Raw genomic sequence first — 13,913 nt, 5'->3', positions numbered from 1 at the left:
CATATGCATGTGAAAGCTGGACAATGAATAAGGAAGACTGAAGAAGAATTGATGCCTTTGAATTATGGTGTTGGTGAAGAATATTGAATATATCATGGACTGCCAAAAGAATGAACAAATCTGTCTTGGAAGAAGTACAGCCAGAGTGCTCCTTGGAGGCGAGGAGGGTGAGACTTCGTCTCATGTACTTTGGACATGTTATGAGGAGGACCAGTCCCTGGAGAAGGACATCATGTTTGCTAAGGTAGAGGATCAGTGAAAAAAAGAGGAAGACCCTTGATGAGACGGATTGACACTGTGGTTGCAACAAGGGGCTCAAGTGCAGCAATGATTATTTAAGAATAGTGCAGGACTGAACAGTATTTCATTCTGTTGTACACAGGGTTGCTATGAGTCGGAACTGACTTGATGGCACCTAACAACATATACATACATACATACATATATATTATACACATATATGCATATATATACATACATACATGTATATGTATATGTTTGTGTGTATATGTATCCACTAAAGACATATATACATTTATGTATATGTAAGTATATGTGAGTGTGCATGTGTGTGCGCACGTGTGTTGTTTGTTATCTTTCTGGATTATGTGTATGTAAAGGTTATAGATTTTATGAAAAAAATAAGGCAGCCTGACAATATTAATACACACTATTTGATAATATGTACTAATTTACAGCGAGCCCTGATGTCACCTGCCTTCTAATCACACCCAAGCCACCATCATCTCCTGCCCTGACTACTGCAATAGTAATAGCACTGAATTCCCACTACCTTTCTTGCTCTCCTCTAACCTATTCTCACACAGAAGCTAGAGTGAACTTTATAGAATAAAAATCTAATTATGTCATGCCACTTACCGAAAAACCTTTGATGACTTCCCGTTAGGATAAAATCTAAATTCCCTAACATGGCCTATATCATTATATATGAACTGGCCCACGCCGTCCTCTAGAGCCTCATCTGGCACTGCTCTTTCATCAAGTACTACACTCTAGCTGAATGGCTTCCCTTCAGTTTTCTGAACAAGCCTAGCCTTTTCCAACCTTAGGACCTTCACATGAGCCATTCACTCTTCCTCTAACGCTCTTCCTCTTGCTAGCTCCCTTCTTATCCTTTAGGTCTATATTGAAATCTCACTTCCCCAGAGACTTCCCCTAACTCCTGATGTAAATCAGCTTGCTCTATTATAATCTCTATTCCCACGTCTATATTTCCCACTATTCTATTAGCTATGTAAGGGCAGAAACTGTCTGTTTTTTTCTTCAGTGTATCTCCAACACTTAGCACTATGCTTGGCACATGGTAGATGCTTAAGAAACAACCAAATGAGAACAGCACTGAAAAGAAAGCAGCAGAATAGCTTCCTCTGGGAGGAAAATGCTCTTTTTAAAACTTATAGCTTAACTGTTTACATTAAGAAATATTTAAAACTGTGAATGGCATCATAATATAGGCAAGTAAAGCTACCTTTCATTTATAATTATTAAAATATTATTTCAGTACTCACCAGCAATGCTTTTCTGCCTTTGAAACATTGCACGATGGGGAGCAGAAGGTAACTGGAAGGAATTCGCAACGTTTTCAGAGTCCTGATTTGCAGTGGTCCTTATAAACTCAATAGCAGCCTGTAGAACTCTAAACTGTAGTGCAACAGCCATAGCTAAAAACAGAAGACACAGACTGTTTTCAAGCTATGTGGTTGTTAAGTTTTTAAGTTAAACTTATTTTTATATTCATGTAGTATCTAATTGCTGGTAATGTTTTATTAATTTAAAAATATAAATTTAAAAATTTTGGTAAACATGGGTTCTTGATGACAGTAAACATTTTAACACTGTCTTTAAAAGCAACTTTAAAGCAAATTTCTGGATGGTCACTATGTAAAATTCAATGGAAGAACTGTCATTAGGTGCCACTGAGTCGGTTCTGACCCTCAGAGACCCTACAGGACAGAGCAGAATTGCCCCATAGGGTTTCCAAGTAGGCTGGTAGAGTTGAACTGTTGACCTTTTGCTTAGCAGCTGAGCTCTTAATTACTGCACCACCTGGGCTCCAGTGGAAAAATACTAGCTTACAAATTTATTTCATTGTATTACATCAAAGCATCACTTTTTCTATTTTTGCCACTTAAAAAGGTTTCTTTTTAAAGCCAATAGATATGATCACAAAATTAAAGTTAACACCTTCAGCGAAAGAGTTTCCAAGAATAAAAAGATTAGGTTCAAATAACATATTTGGCTCCTATACAACTCCCCCTAAACTCATAAAAAATAGATCTTACTTTGTGTCCTCTTGTTTTTGCTGTTTTGAAGATATCCAAGCAGTACAATAAGGTCTTCAATAACCCTAAAATATTGTAAGCCTGAGGAACTGCAAGCATGAATTGTAACTGCTATGAAAAGTTGCTGTATATCACAAGCAAGCAATTTGTATTCATTCAAAGGAACGCTAAAGATAACAAAAGAAAAAAAAAAGAACAAAACGTGTAAGAAAAAGAACAAATAATTTAAGACAAAGACAACCGGATTTAAATTCACGCGCTACCAGCATTCATTAATCAATTCATTCATCCATTCATTCAATGTTTATTCATGCTTACACTATGCTAGATTATATTATTATACAATATAGTATTGCATGCTAGAAGTAGAAATAATAAGACACTTTTGACTCCTGTCAAAAAGTTTATACTATAGTCTTGCAGAGGACCAGACAAGTAAAGAGATAACTCTAAACGGTAAATGGTGGTGTTACAATAAAGATTAACACAGGCAAGTTCCTAGCCCACACTAAGGGTGAAGGTCGTGTGGGTGCCAACAGGAACACTCTGAAAAGGCTTCTCAGAGAAGATGAATTTGAATAAATTAATCAATCTCTCTGAAACTCATTTTATAAATTATAATTGTTTTAATGATTAAAAAATTGAAAATATGCTAATCACTTAATAAATACGAATTTGCTCCTTCTGTCCCTCAACTGGAGCCCTGGTAGTACAGTGGTTAAGTGCTCGGCTGCTAACCAAAAGGTCTGCAGTTCGAACCCTCCAGCTGCTCCACAGGAGAAAGATGTGGCAGTCTGCTTCCGTAAAGATTTACAGCCTTGGAAACTCTTTGACACAGTTCTACTCTGTCATATAGGGTCGCTAGGAGTCAGAATTGACTCGATGGCAGTGGGTTTGGTTTGGTGGGTTTGGGTCCCTCAATTTTTACCTCTGATAATCTCCCTCAGTGTGTGATATTAGGCCTAACTACTTCTCTCCACTTAACTTTTTCCAAATCAAGCAAGGGTTAGAAACGGTTGTCTTTGCCCAAGTGATACAGTAGTATATAGGGACATTCAGTAAATACAATTAATAAAAAAAAAACCACCTTCAGAATGAGCCTGTAGATATGCTTCCTAAGTTCTATCAATTTCATGCACTGTGTTGTAATCAAGACTGTTTTGAGAAAATACACTTCACATTTCTTTGTATTACCCCTATGCCTAACACAGACCCTAAATATAACAGGTGCTCAATAAAAGCTGAGTCCTCCTTTGGCCTAGAGAATTGCTAAGGATATGCTCTGCCCTTTCTGAAAAACACAGAAAATACTTAATGCTTTAATGTGCAACAAGAGGGGGCTTCTCATGTTCTTGCTCTGGAGATTTATGTTTTAACATCATGCTAATAAAAATGTTCTACTATATATCATAAATTCAGACACCAAAGCCACAAAATATAAATAAAAAATCTAATCTAACATATTTTTTAAAGTGTTAATCAATCTGGTGGGCAGCCATCTGCCAATGTGACTTCTGGCTATTAGAAATTAATCTACGGTAGTAGATAGTGATATAGTATGCTAACTGCAGGATAGCATAGTGAATTCAAAATGCAGGCTTTTGAAGTGAGACCAATCCAATCTCAAGTCCTCTGCTATTTACTAGCTGTGTGATCTTCAGTGAGTTACTATGTCTCTCTAATCCTCAATTTCCTACTCCTGGTGGGGATAATAATAGTACTTTGGGTTGTTGTGTGAATATAATGCAAACAAAACTGTGCCTGGCAAGTGCTCCACATTGGTTAGCTCTCATTTTTATCTTAACATCGGCATTTTCATTTATTTATTTATTTAATTGTACTTTAAAGGTTTACAGAGCAAAGTAGTTTCTCATTAAACCATTAATACACATATTGTTTTGTGACATTAGTTGCCAACACCACACCATGTCAACACTCTCCCTTCTCAACCTTGGGTTCCCCATTACCAGCTTTCCTGTCCCCTCCTGGCTTCTCATCCTTGCCCCTGGGCTGGTGTGCCCATTTAGTCTCATTCTGTTTTAGTAACATCAGCTTTTTTTATAAGGCTATGGTGAAAGCTTGGTAAATATATTTGAGGGCAATTAAATTTACTTTACTTACCTTCAATCTCTAAATATCTAAACATAGGTCATATAAAAACACCTTCTTTTTAACCAAGCTTTGTTGAAAATGATAATGATATTTTTGCCAAAGTGATTTAATCTAATCAATCTTGTGGGAAAGAAGTTCTCTGGAAGTATTTTTAAAAATCAGATGCTTTAAAGCAACCTATTACTAAGGTTTTCGCTTTCTAAATTATTTATTAGAATACAATTTAAATAATAGTTTAAAACTTACTTCTTTTCTAATCCATTCAGGGCTGCGACTGTATTACATAACACATAGAGTAGACCATTATCCAACAACAGATCTGCTACCTTAGAACAAGAATTTAAAATTTGCAGAAGAAGTAAAAGAGCATTATGCAAGAGGATGTTGTCATATAGAGAGGTCTCTATTAGTCCCAGAATTGGAATGACAGACCATTTCTGAAAAAGTCCCATGTTTTTCACATCTTCCAGATCAAATCTATAATAAATAATACACAGTTAAGAATACGTTAGTAAGCAATCAGCCACAGAATAAGGAAAAGTGATTACAACTATGGCAGTTTTTTTTTTTTAAACCTCATTTTGAAGCTATAAAAAAGAAATTTGGGGAGCAAGAGCTCTGAACTTTTTTTACATCAAAAAATATAAAAAATTAAAAGCTGTTGCTAGGAATCCATCCCAAGACACTCACACAAACATTCAGATAAAACACTTTGTATACAATTTCACAGGGTTAACTGACTCACTTTAATTCATCATTAAGTGTCCAAAGACTCCAGGTTAAGAACCCCTGCCTTAGGGGGCTATATAATAGGTGTTCAGGAAAATTATTATTATTATTTTTACATAGTATTTGAGAGACAGTGAGTTAGGAAAAGGGGCCTAGCAAAAGGAATGAATCTTGATTCCTGGTCGCAATACTGTTTGTCTCTGTGATGAAAGGAAATCATTTAAGAATTTTGCGCCTCATTTTCTTTACCTGTCAAATATGGGTGATGATACTTGACCTTATTTTTTCTCAAGACTGCTGTGAGAATCAGATGAGGTAATGTAGAAATTGCTTTGAAAGACCAAAAGTTGTAGGCTAATGAAAAGTACTATTGTATTGGCATTACCACAATTAACAAGTAAATTCTCCGAGGGTATAAATTTATCTACTACAATAAGAAGACATTTTTCTCTACTCTGTCACAGACCGAAGTAATAGTTTAACTTCTCTGCTAAACTTCTGGTTTGGGAGAAAATATTCTTTTATTATCATACTAATTTGCTACTCCTTCAGCATTACACTGGGGTCAAATCTCAGCAATCACTACATCCAGAAATTCCAGGGGAGAGAGTCATGCAACCACTCTTCTCCAGGATAACCGAAGGGCCCCAAGGGGAGTGAGGAGCTCCTCTAGGGACCACTCATGTCATCCATCACTGAGACCACATGAGCCACCTTTCTTTCTAGTTAACCTCATGTTAATAAACTGCTCGCTGTCAAGTTGATTCCAACTCATGGTGCCCCCATGTTAATATATGTCAAATCTTTTTTTTTTCATTTAATACAGAATTAATTTATTTCTGGTTTCCAGCTAATGAATGAAATAGAACGGAAGAAGTTATATGAGAAAGACTATCATACTGAAAATAATGAATTGATTCATCTGGAAAATTACTTTTAACAGATTTTTCCCCCCTAAAGGTGACCAAATAATTTTAAGAATGAGTACACTAAATTTTACATTTAAGATTTAAAACGAAAAATCCCCAATTACGGTGGAGGGGAGGACACACTTACTCTTCATCAAGGCCAATACGTCGACCAAAGAACATTTCAATGAAGCATTCTAACAGTTCTTGAGTTCCCCGATGAAGGTACAACTGGTTGGCTAACAAGGAAAAGCCCCGATTCTTCAGAAATTTATCTTTTTGTTCCTTAGATGCTCTATTAAAATATGCATCTAATAGCTAAAGAAAAAAAAAAGATAATTTAGATAATATATTAAGATTAAAAAAAAAGTTTGTTTATGAACTAGTGAAAACCATTCACTTTTAAAATGTTGAACCTATATTAAGATTTACTATATTATGTATTCAAATCAGCCAGTGTGCCATACTTGTAAATTATTAATTTCTTTATATATAGATATGCACACAAAACTCAAAAGAAAATGCCACTGCCGAAGAAATACAAAAATGACTTTATCTTGGAGATCTTAATACTTCTACGACAGAGGAATTGGCTTCTTTAGCTGGAAAGGGGTACCTAGTAGACTGGCATCTTTAGTGAAAATAGGATATTTGTACATAATTCTGAAGGAAAAAAATCAGGCAACAGCTGTAAACTGTACTATGATCTCTTTGCAAATCTATACACACAGAGCCTAGACCTCTATTTCTAGATTTCTTGACAGATTATTTGTCCTCAGCACAGGCCTGGATTTCCACTCTTTTCTATCACCATAAATGCGGTATGTCTAGAACTAAACTACTTACTTTTCCTTCCCAAACTACTTCTTTCATGGTTTCTATCATAGAGGATAGTAGCAAGTTTTGAAGGCTAAACTCCCTTTTGACTTTTCTCTTCCTGATACCCCACATTTAATTATGAAGGTAACTCTCCTCCATTCCAGCAAATGTCTCTCAAATCTGTCTCATCCTTTGACTTCTTACTACCCTAGATCAGGAACTCACTATTTCTCACCTGGACTACTACATTAGTCTGCTAACACAGAATACTTCAATTTCTGTCTCTCCTGCAATCAGTCCCTCACAGTAGTAATTAACTATTTATCCTAAAACATACATCTATTTACTAGTCTTCTCAAAAGTTTTCTCAGTTTATAGCATAATACAAAATACACCTTTTGCATGAATCTTCCCTGTCTCCCCCATCAGAATTAATTGCTCCTCCTATGCTCCCATTCTCCTTTATTAATACAGCCGTTGTAGCCCTCAGCACAGAATTCCTTACATTTTATTTAGCTGGGCACGTGCCTGTCTCCCAGACTAGACTATAAACCCTTTGAATGTAGGGACTTATATTACTCCTCTTTACATCCCATATGACAACTAACCCAGAGTTTTGCACATGGAATGGGAGCTCAATAAATACTGAGCTGAACTGCAAGTGATTAAACTGAATCTGACATCCAGACAAACTAAAGAAAATAAAAATCTTTAAAAGACTATCTCATTATTGGGTTGTTTTCTAATGGAAACCATTTGTACCCCACGTTCATTCATTCAACAATGTCCATAGTATCTCTCATGTACTAGACACAGACACAAGATGCCTACCCTCACGGAGCTTATAAGAAGTAGGGCCAACGGGAAACTCTTTCGATAAGGTGATCAGGGATAGCCTCTCGGAAAAGGTGACATCTAAGCTGAGATCTGAACTAAATGTCTAAGATTTGATACTACACTGCAGGGAAGTATTTCCAATGAAATACATGTTCTTCATAATTTTTGCAAAATAGACATAATAAGTGGCAAAATATGTGAATTTATTGGTAGATATAAAAAACACACTGCTATAAATCAATATACAGAGAAAGATTTAAAATTGGATGATAATACATATAAAAATATGAAATATGAATAATGAACTATATCAGTTCATTCATCTTAATTATAAAATAAAGCTTTAGGTCTATCTTAACATATACATTCAAATGTTAAATTACATACATTTATTTTTCTAAGTAAATACAACACTTATCTAGTATTTGCCCTTACTTTAATAACTCCTTGTTGTATAGCAGGTGACGGGTGGTTAACAAGGACTAAGAGTGTATCTGCCTGAATAAGTTTGTCCATCACATCTTCAAGCATAATATCAGGGAGGATAAGAAGAACTCCACTTAAGAGGTCATATAGTCCACAGCAGATAGGTACTAAACAGTCTTCAGTTATACTAAAACAGAGACCAACAATGTCTTATTAACACAATATCGGGGGAAAAGTATATGATATTACCTTAAGAACTGTAATGAGCCATAATACCTACAGTTTTAACATGTGAAACAAATGGTCGTAAGATTTAAGAAATTTTTTTCTGTTGTAACTGTGATTAACAAATTTACCATCAATTTTTATCGATGATATTTTTGAGGCATATAGTCTACTGAACACTATCCTGGTCTATGTCTATGCTGTCTAATACAGCAGTCAATAACCACATATGGCTAAACTAATTAAAATAAAATGAAATTAAACAAAAATTCAGTTCCTTAGATGCCTTAGCCACATTTCAAGTGTTCAATAGCCATATGTGGTTAGTTTCCACTGTACTGGACAGCAGATATAGAACATGTCCATAATCACAGACAGTGCTAGTCAAAATGCTATTGGAACCAACAGCAAATTTTATAATTTCCCCAAACTAAAGAATTTTTTTCTAATAATCATAGTGAATTAAATAAAGCACAAGTGATTTTTTTTTCTTTGAGAGCTATTTATGGCTTATCCTTTGGTTAAATATGGAATCCACTATTATCTAGTATTAAAGTGATATGCACCTTTCTTTTTATTATTAATATATATGTTGTACTATAAAAAGTTGATATAATGAAGATATTTCTAGAAATGTTGAGATTCTTCAAAGAAACAGTACAATAAAAGAGGGTGGGGGATCCAAAACCACATGTGTACCTGTGAGCATTTGCAGTTCGGTTGTAGTTCTGCTCATAACCCAGAGAAAAGGCAAAGTTTTCCCAGTCATCAGCGTTTCTATCAACGAGACTTGGCCAACGGCCAACAGCTGCAGATCCATTCTGCGAGGGAAAGGCTAGCCCTAGGCTTGCAATAGTGCTGTGGCTTCGCTGGAATGAGGCAAGTCCCTTTAGGAAATCAGGTCGGCGTGGGCAGGACTCGTCCCCGGGACTGTCATCGTCTGATCTGAGTTCTGATCCCACTTCTTTATGATCTACCTCGACCACCGGAAACACCACTTTTCCTTTTGGGACACCACTGACAGAGGTTTGGGCTGAAAGGACAGCTTCTGTTTCGCAAACAGTTTTTGCAGACTCACAGCTACTGATGAGTGCATCCTCTTTGCCTTTTTTCAGTATCTCAGAACTCCCCAGAGGATCCCATTTCTCTGGTTGGGTAGCAACATAACTATCTGCAATATTCTGTAACTTGTCAATACTACTACCCAAACTTGTGGTCAGTTTTCGTGGTTGCATTAGTGGTGAAGAGGTAGGAAATGCTGGTAGGCTTCTAGAACGCAGCATGTGAGCAATCATACGTTGTGGAATAAGGTTGGAGGAATTGTTTCCTGATAAGAATAGACAGAAAAATATTACCTAAAAGTCTGTAAAGTGGGACCAATATCAGTCACCACTACAGCAATACAGGCCGTCCCCCAGTTAACAGACAAGATCTGTTCCTAAGTTTGTCTTTAAGTCGAATTTGTAGGTAAGTCGAAACAGGTACATATGGTTCTTAATTAGTGTCAGTTAGTCAAATGTTTGTCTTATTATACAGTGTGTATTTGACCTTTCTATGCATATAAAATGCTCCCAAACTGCACAATGTTTTCATGAGCATCACAAAGTAGTGTCTGCATTCATTATTATGAACTATTGTATGTATTTAACTCAAACTTTTAATATAGTAGGCTTTATGACAGTCGGTTCTTAAGTACTGGTTGTCCATAAGTTGGAAGTTAGTAACTCAGGGACTGCCTGTAGTCCAATTACCTAGTACTGTTAAAGAATTGTATTAAGTGAATTTTCCTAGTTACTAATGATTAAAATTCTTAAGTGACAAACAATTTTTCTTCAAACCATTTTTTATGAAAAATTTTAAAAATGTATGTCTTTTCCTGCCTTCTTAACATAATAAAATATTGACTGAATGATTCAAAATCATTAGGATTAATTGCTCTACTGTAGTGAAATTAAGTGAACTAAGTGAAATGTAATTTACCTCAGGCCAGCAGTCCCTAAGACGCATTTTGATATAGTGGAAAGAGTGTTGGCTTTGCAACTAGATTCAAATGGTAGTTGTGTTAGTTAGGCGGCCTTAGGTAAATCAATTATATAAGTGTTCGTTTCTGCAAATGTAAAATGAGGGTTCAGAATATCTACTTTGCAGGGCTGCTTTAAGGATTAAATGAGATTAGAATTTATAACACATTTTATCATAAGATGTGGCATATAATATAGGTGTTCAATAAATGGTAGTAATATTTGTTGCCATACTTATTGTTATTATTACACTAAATGGCCCTAAACTGTTCTGCCTCCTCTACTTCTATAGTCACTTCTTGCTGCTACTAGTGAGAAGCAGTAATTCTCCTCTTGCTATAGCTCTCCAATTTGCTGCTTCTAATACGCTATGTAGGAGGAGACCAGAAAATCAATCTCACTACAAGTGCATGGGATATAAGTGCATGCTACTCAAGGTGTGGGATCCATGGACCAGTAGCATCAACATCAGCACTACCTGCATGATAGGTAGAAATGTACATTCTCAGGCTCCACCCCAGATTTGCTGAATCAGAACATGAGGGAGGAGCTCAGGAATCTTTGTTTTAACAAGCTCTCCAGGCGATGCTTAAGCATGCTAAAATTTGAGAAGCACGGATATAGAGCAAATAGGTACTGAACAAACTCTTTAGAGCATAGGCTTTGTGGCAGTAATTTCAATAGCTCAGTTTTTCCTAGTTATTCTTGGATATTGGCTGGAGGACTAAGGATGTCAAAAGAGTCTATTCAAAAGACCCAGACAAATGTATTTGAAAATGTTTCAGAGTGATGCATATGATTTAAAAAAGACATTTCCTATAAAATTCCAAATAAAACTAATGAAATCATAGCCTTAAAATACTGTAATAAAAGGCCATAAAATGTGCTAGAGAATGACTGAAACAAAATTAGAGATGAAAACCCATATATATATATACATATTTCCAGATTACTATCTTACATGTACTAATTAACAATGTGTACTGTAGTGGAGACAAGGCCAGGTTGGACTGACAATAAAAGCAATGTTCCAGTATGGAAAAGGACAAACCAAAAAACCAAACCCGTTGCCATTGCATTGATTCCAACTCATAACAATTCTACAGGACAGAGTAGAATTACCCCATAGGGTTTCCAAGGCTGTAAATCTTTATGGAAGCAGACTGCCATATCTTTCTCCCTTGGAGCGGCTGGTGGGTTCAAACTGTCGACCTTTTGGTTAGCAGCTGAGTACTTAACCACTGTGCCAGCAGGGCTCCTTATGAAAAAGAACAGTAGCCAGGAAAGGAAAAGACATGTGGCCGGTTCACAACTAGGAGACCTGCACTTACTTTATTTTTTTAGAGATGAGGTAGTTTGTAAAGAGTAAATCAGGAAAATAGAAAAGAACCATAGGCTTAGAGATTTGAGTATACTTACTATGGAAAATAGAAGAAGGAATTGATTTCAAACATACAGAAAAATAACTGGGTGACATTAAAAGCCCTGCTAGAGCTGGAGACCCTTGTAATAGCAGGAATTCCTAGGGGTGACTTTCTCTAGCAGATTTTATCCATGTGAAGATAGAAATGGAGATGGCATATGGTTAGACTGACCTAGGGTTAGGGTTTTTCAGGTCAAGAATACCAAAAGATTAAGAGGACAAGAAAACAGAAGACAGTGTCAAGAAAATTGTTCAAGTTATTAGATAATGGGATCTAGGTGGACAGGAAAAGCAGAGGCAGACAGGAAAGTGGGATGGTGATAAAGAAACCAGAATGACAGGAGGCTGCTATCGAATAGTAGTGTTTCAGTGGTGGAGAACACTGTGAGTGATGATAAAGTCCAATACAGGTACTTGCATATTGGTAGATGCACAAGAAGGTCCCCAGAGTCAAGGAACTTGAGGCTGGAATGTTGAATGGCCATTTAATGACAAGTGATTGGTTTAGGTAGAAAGGAGAAAGTGAGCCAAACAAAGCTTTTGAAGAAAATGAGAAAATAAATCGGAAGATTAGTAAAAAAACTAATTACTATGATAAGAAGGGACAGAGAATACCAGACCAAGATAGAACGAGGCTCATCTATTTCCCAAGTTCTCCTGAGGACCTATGCTGGACAGCTCTTGTTAGACTGAGCTTTAGTATTGATACCAGAAGGGAACGAAAATTTGCTCCTTAAACACATTGTATAATTTTAAAGTTTAATCTTCCATTTATTTAGTCTGAATATCAGGCTGTATTATACTACCAAAACATGCACAATTTAATTTATTAATCAATATTCAGAACTAAAACTGGAAGGGTTATACTTTTATCATTGCTATTTTTACCTTCGGGAGGTGAAGCAGTAAAGCCAGACGGACTTATTACCATAAATCTAGGACTAGTAACGAACTTCCCTCCACTGCTGCAATGCCTTAGGTACATGATTGACCGGACTTTCTCCTGAAAGATCTTGCCATCTAGAATTAAAAGACGAAAATAAATTCATTTTACAGAAAATTTTCTTTTTTTGAGATAGCAAACTAAAAAAAGAAGGATAAACAAAAATATAACTTTAAAAGCAAATCATTGAATACACATTTTTGCAAGATGTTCAAAGAGGGAAAATATGACATACTTTATAGTAATACACACTTGATATGTAAGTACTTATACTCTACAGTTTCTTAGTATAGTTTTTGGTTGACTATTACTGGCCATATAATTTCTACTTCCTTTGAATTCCAACTATATTTACAGTAAGTTTACAGTTTATTATTTAACTTTTCACTTTCTTGTTAATATAGTCTTTCCAAAGAGAATGTTCATCTGTTCATTCTTTGAGGAAAGGACTGTGTCTTATATTTTTATATATCCCCTGCAATGTCTAATATGACTCCAAAACTGACATTTCCAGCTTAAACTTCCTTTCTTAGCTTCATACTTGTAAATCCAACTGCCTGATTTCTTAAATGCACCACAAATGCAAAAATATGAATTATCTTTTTGCCCTGAATTCATTCCTCATGTTTTGTTCTCTGATTAGTGTGGTAGAACCACCCATTCACCAGGTGGAGACTTGGAACATCCCTGACCACTACTTTTCCTTTATCCACATCAAGTCAGTCGCCAGGTTCTACTAATTTTACTTCCTATTTCTTGAACTCTTCTCATCCCTACAATAGTGCCATAATTCAGGCTCTTATCATTTCTCACTTAATTACTGTCAGACTTCTAAATGGTATCCCTGATGGACATCTTGCCACTCTCAAATCTTCATAGCTACCAGAATTTTCTCTCTCTCAAATGTTACCCGCTCCCCACCCCCCAACACACACACACTTAAAACCTTTCAGTGGCTCTGTGCTGCCTCTTTATCAACTTGGGATAAAGTCCAAGCTTTGTCTACAAGATTCTCCAGCCCCTTCTCCAATCTTCTTACATTACACTTCAGCAACACCAATTTCTCATAGCTCCCTATCAAGCTGTTTCCTTTGCTGGGAAGGCTCTTTCCTTCAACTCCTACTCATCTGTTAGACTCAGAGCAGGCAGGAGACATCTCCCACCCCT

The 13,913-nt window shown here is 36.1% G+C and overlaps 1 protein-coding gene across 6 annotated transcripts in view; it reads right to left on the bottom strand.

The window, feature by feature from the left end:
* The window catches only part of LYST (lysosomal trafficking regulator), a 213,960-nt gene that overhangs the window by 77,164 nt on the left and 122,883 nt on the right, over positions 1-13,913 (bottom strand). For all 6 annotated transcript variants that reach the window (XR_002823473.1, XM_023727995.1, XM_004372798.2 and 3 more), the window contains 7 exons: positions 12,692-12,823; positions 9,059-9,686; positions 8,144-8,321; positions 6,201-6,370; positions 4,662-4,892; positions 2,304-2,470; positions 1,530-1,682 (listed from right to left, as the gene is read on the bottom strand). Coding sequence is in view for 5 of the 6 variants with exons in the window: in XM_023727995.1 (XP_023583763.1) it covers positions 1,530-1,682; positions 2,304-2,470; positions 4,662-4,892; positions 6,201-6,370; positions 8,144-8,321; positions 9,059-9,686; positions 12,692-12,823 (1,659 nt within the window). In the remaining variant the exon portion in view is untranslated. The remainder of the gene's footprint in view (positions 1-1,529; positions 1,683-2,303; positions 2,471-4,661; positions 4,893-6,200; positions 6,371-8,143; positions 8,322-9,058; positions 9,687-12,691; positions 12,824-13,913) is intronic.

Source organism: Trichechus manatus, unplaced genomic scaffold, assembly GCF_000243295.1.
Source record: "Trichechus manatus latirostris isolate Lorelei unplaced genomic scaffold, TriManLat1.0 scaffold00021, whole genome shotgun sequence".
Taxonomy (NCBI): Eukaryota; Metazoa; Chordata; class Mammalia; order Sirenia; family Trichechidae; genus Trichechus; species Trichechus manatus.
This window is presented reverse-complemented; position numbering and strand designations above follow the sequence as displayed.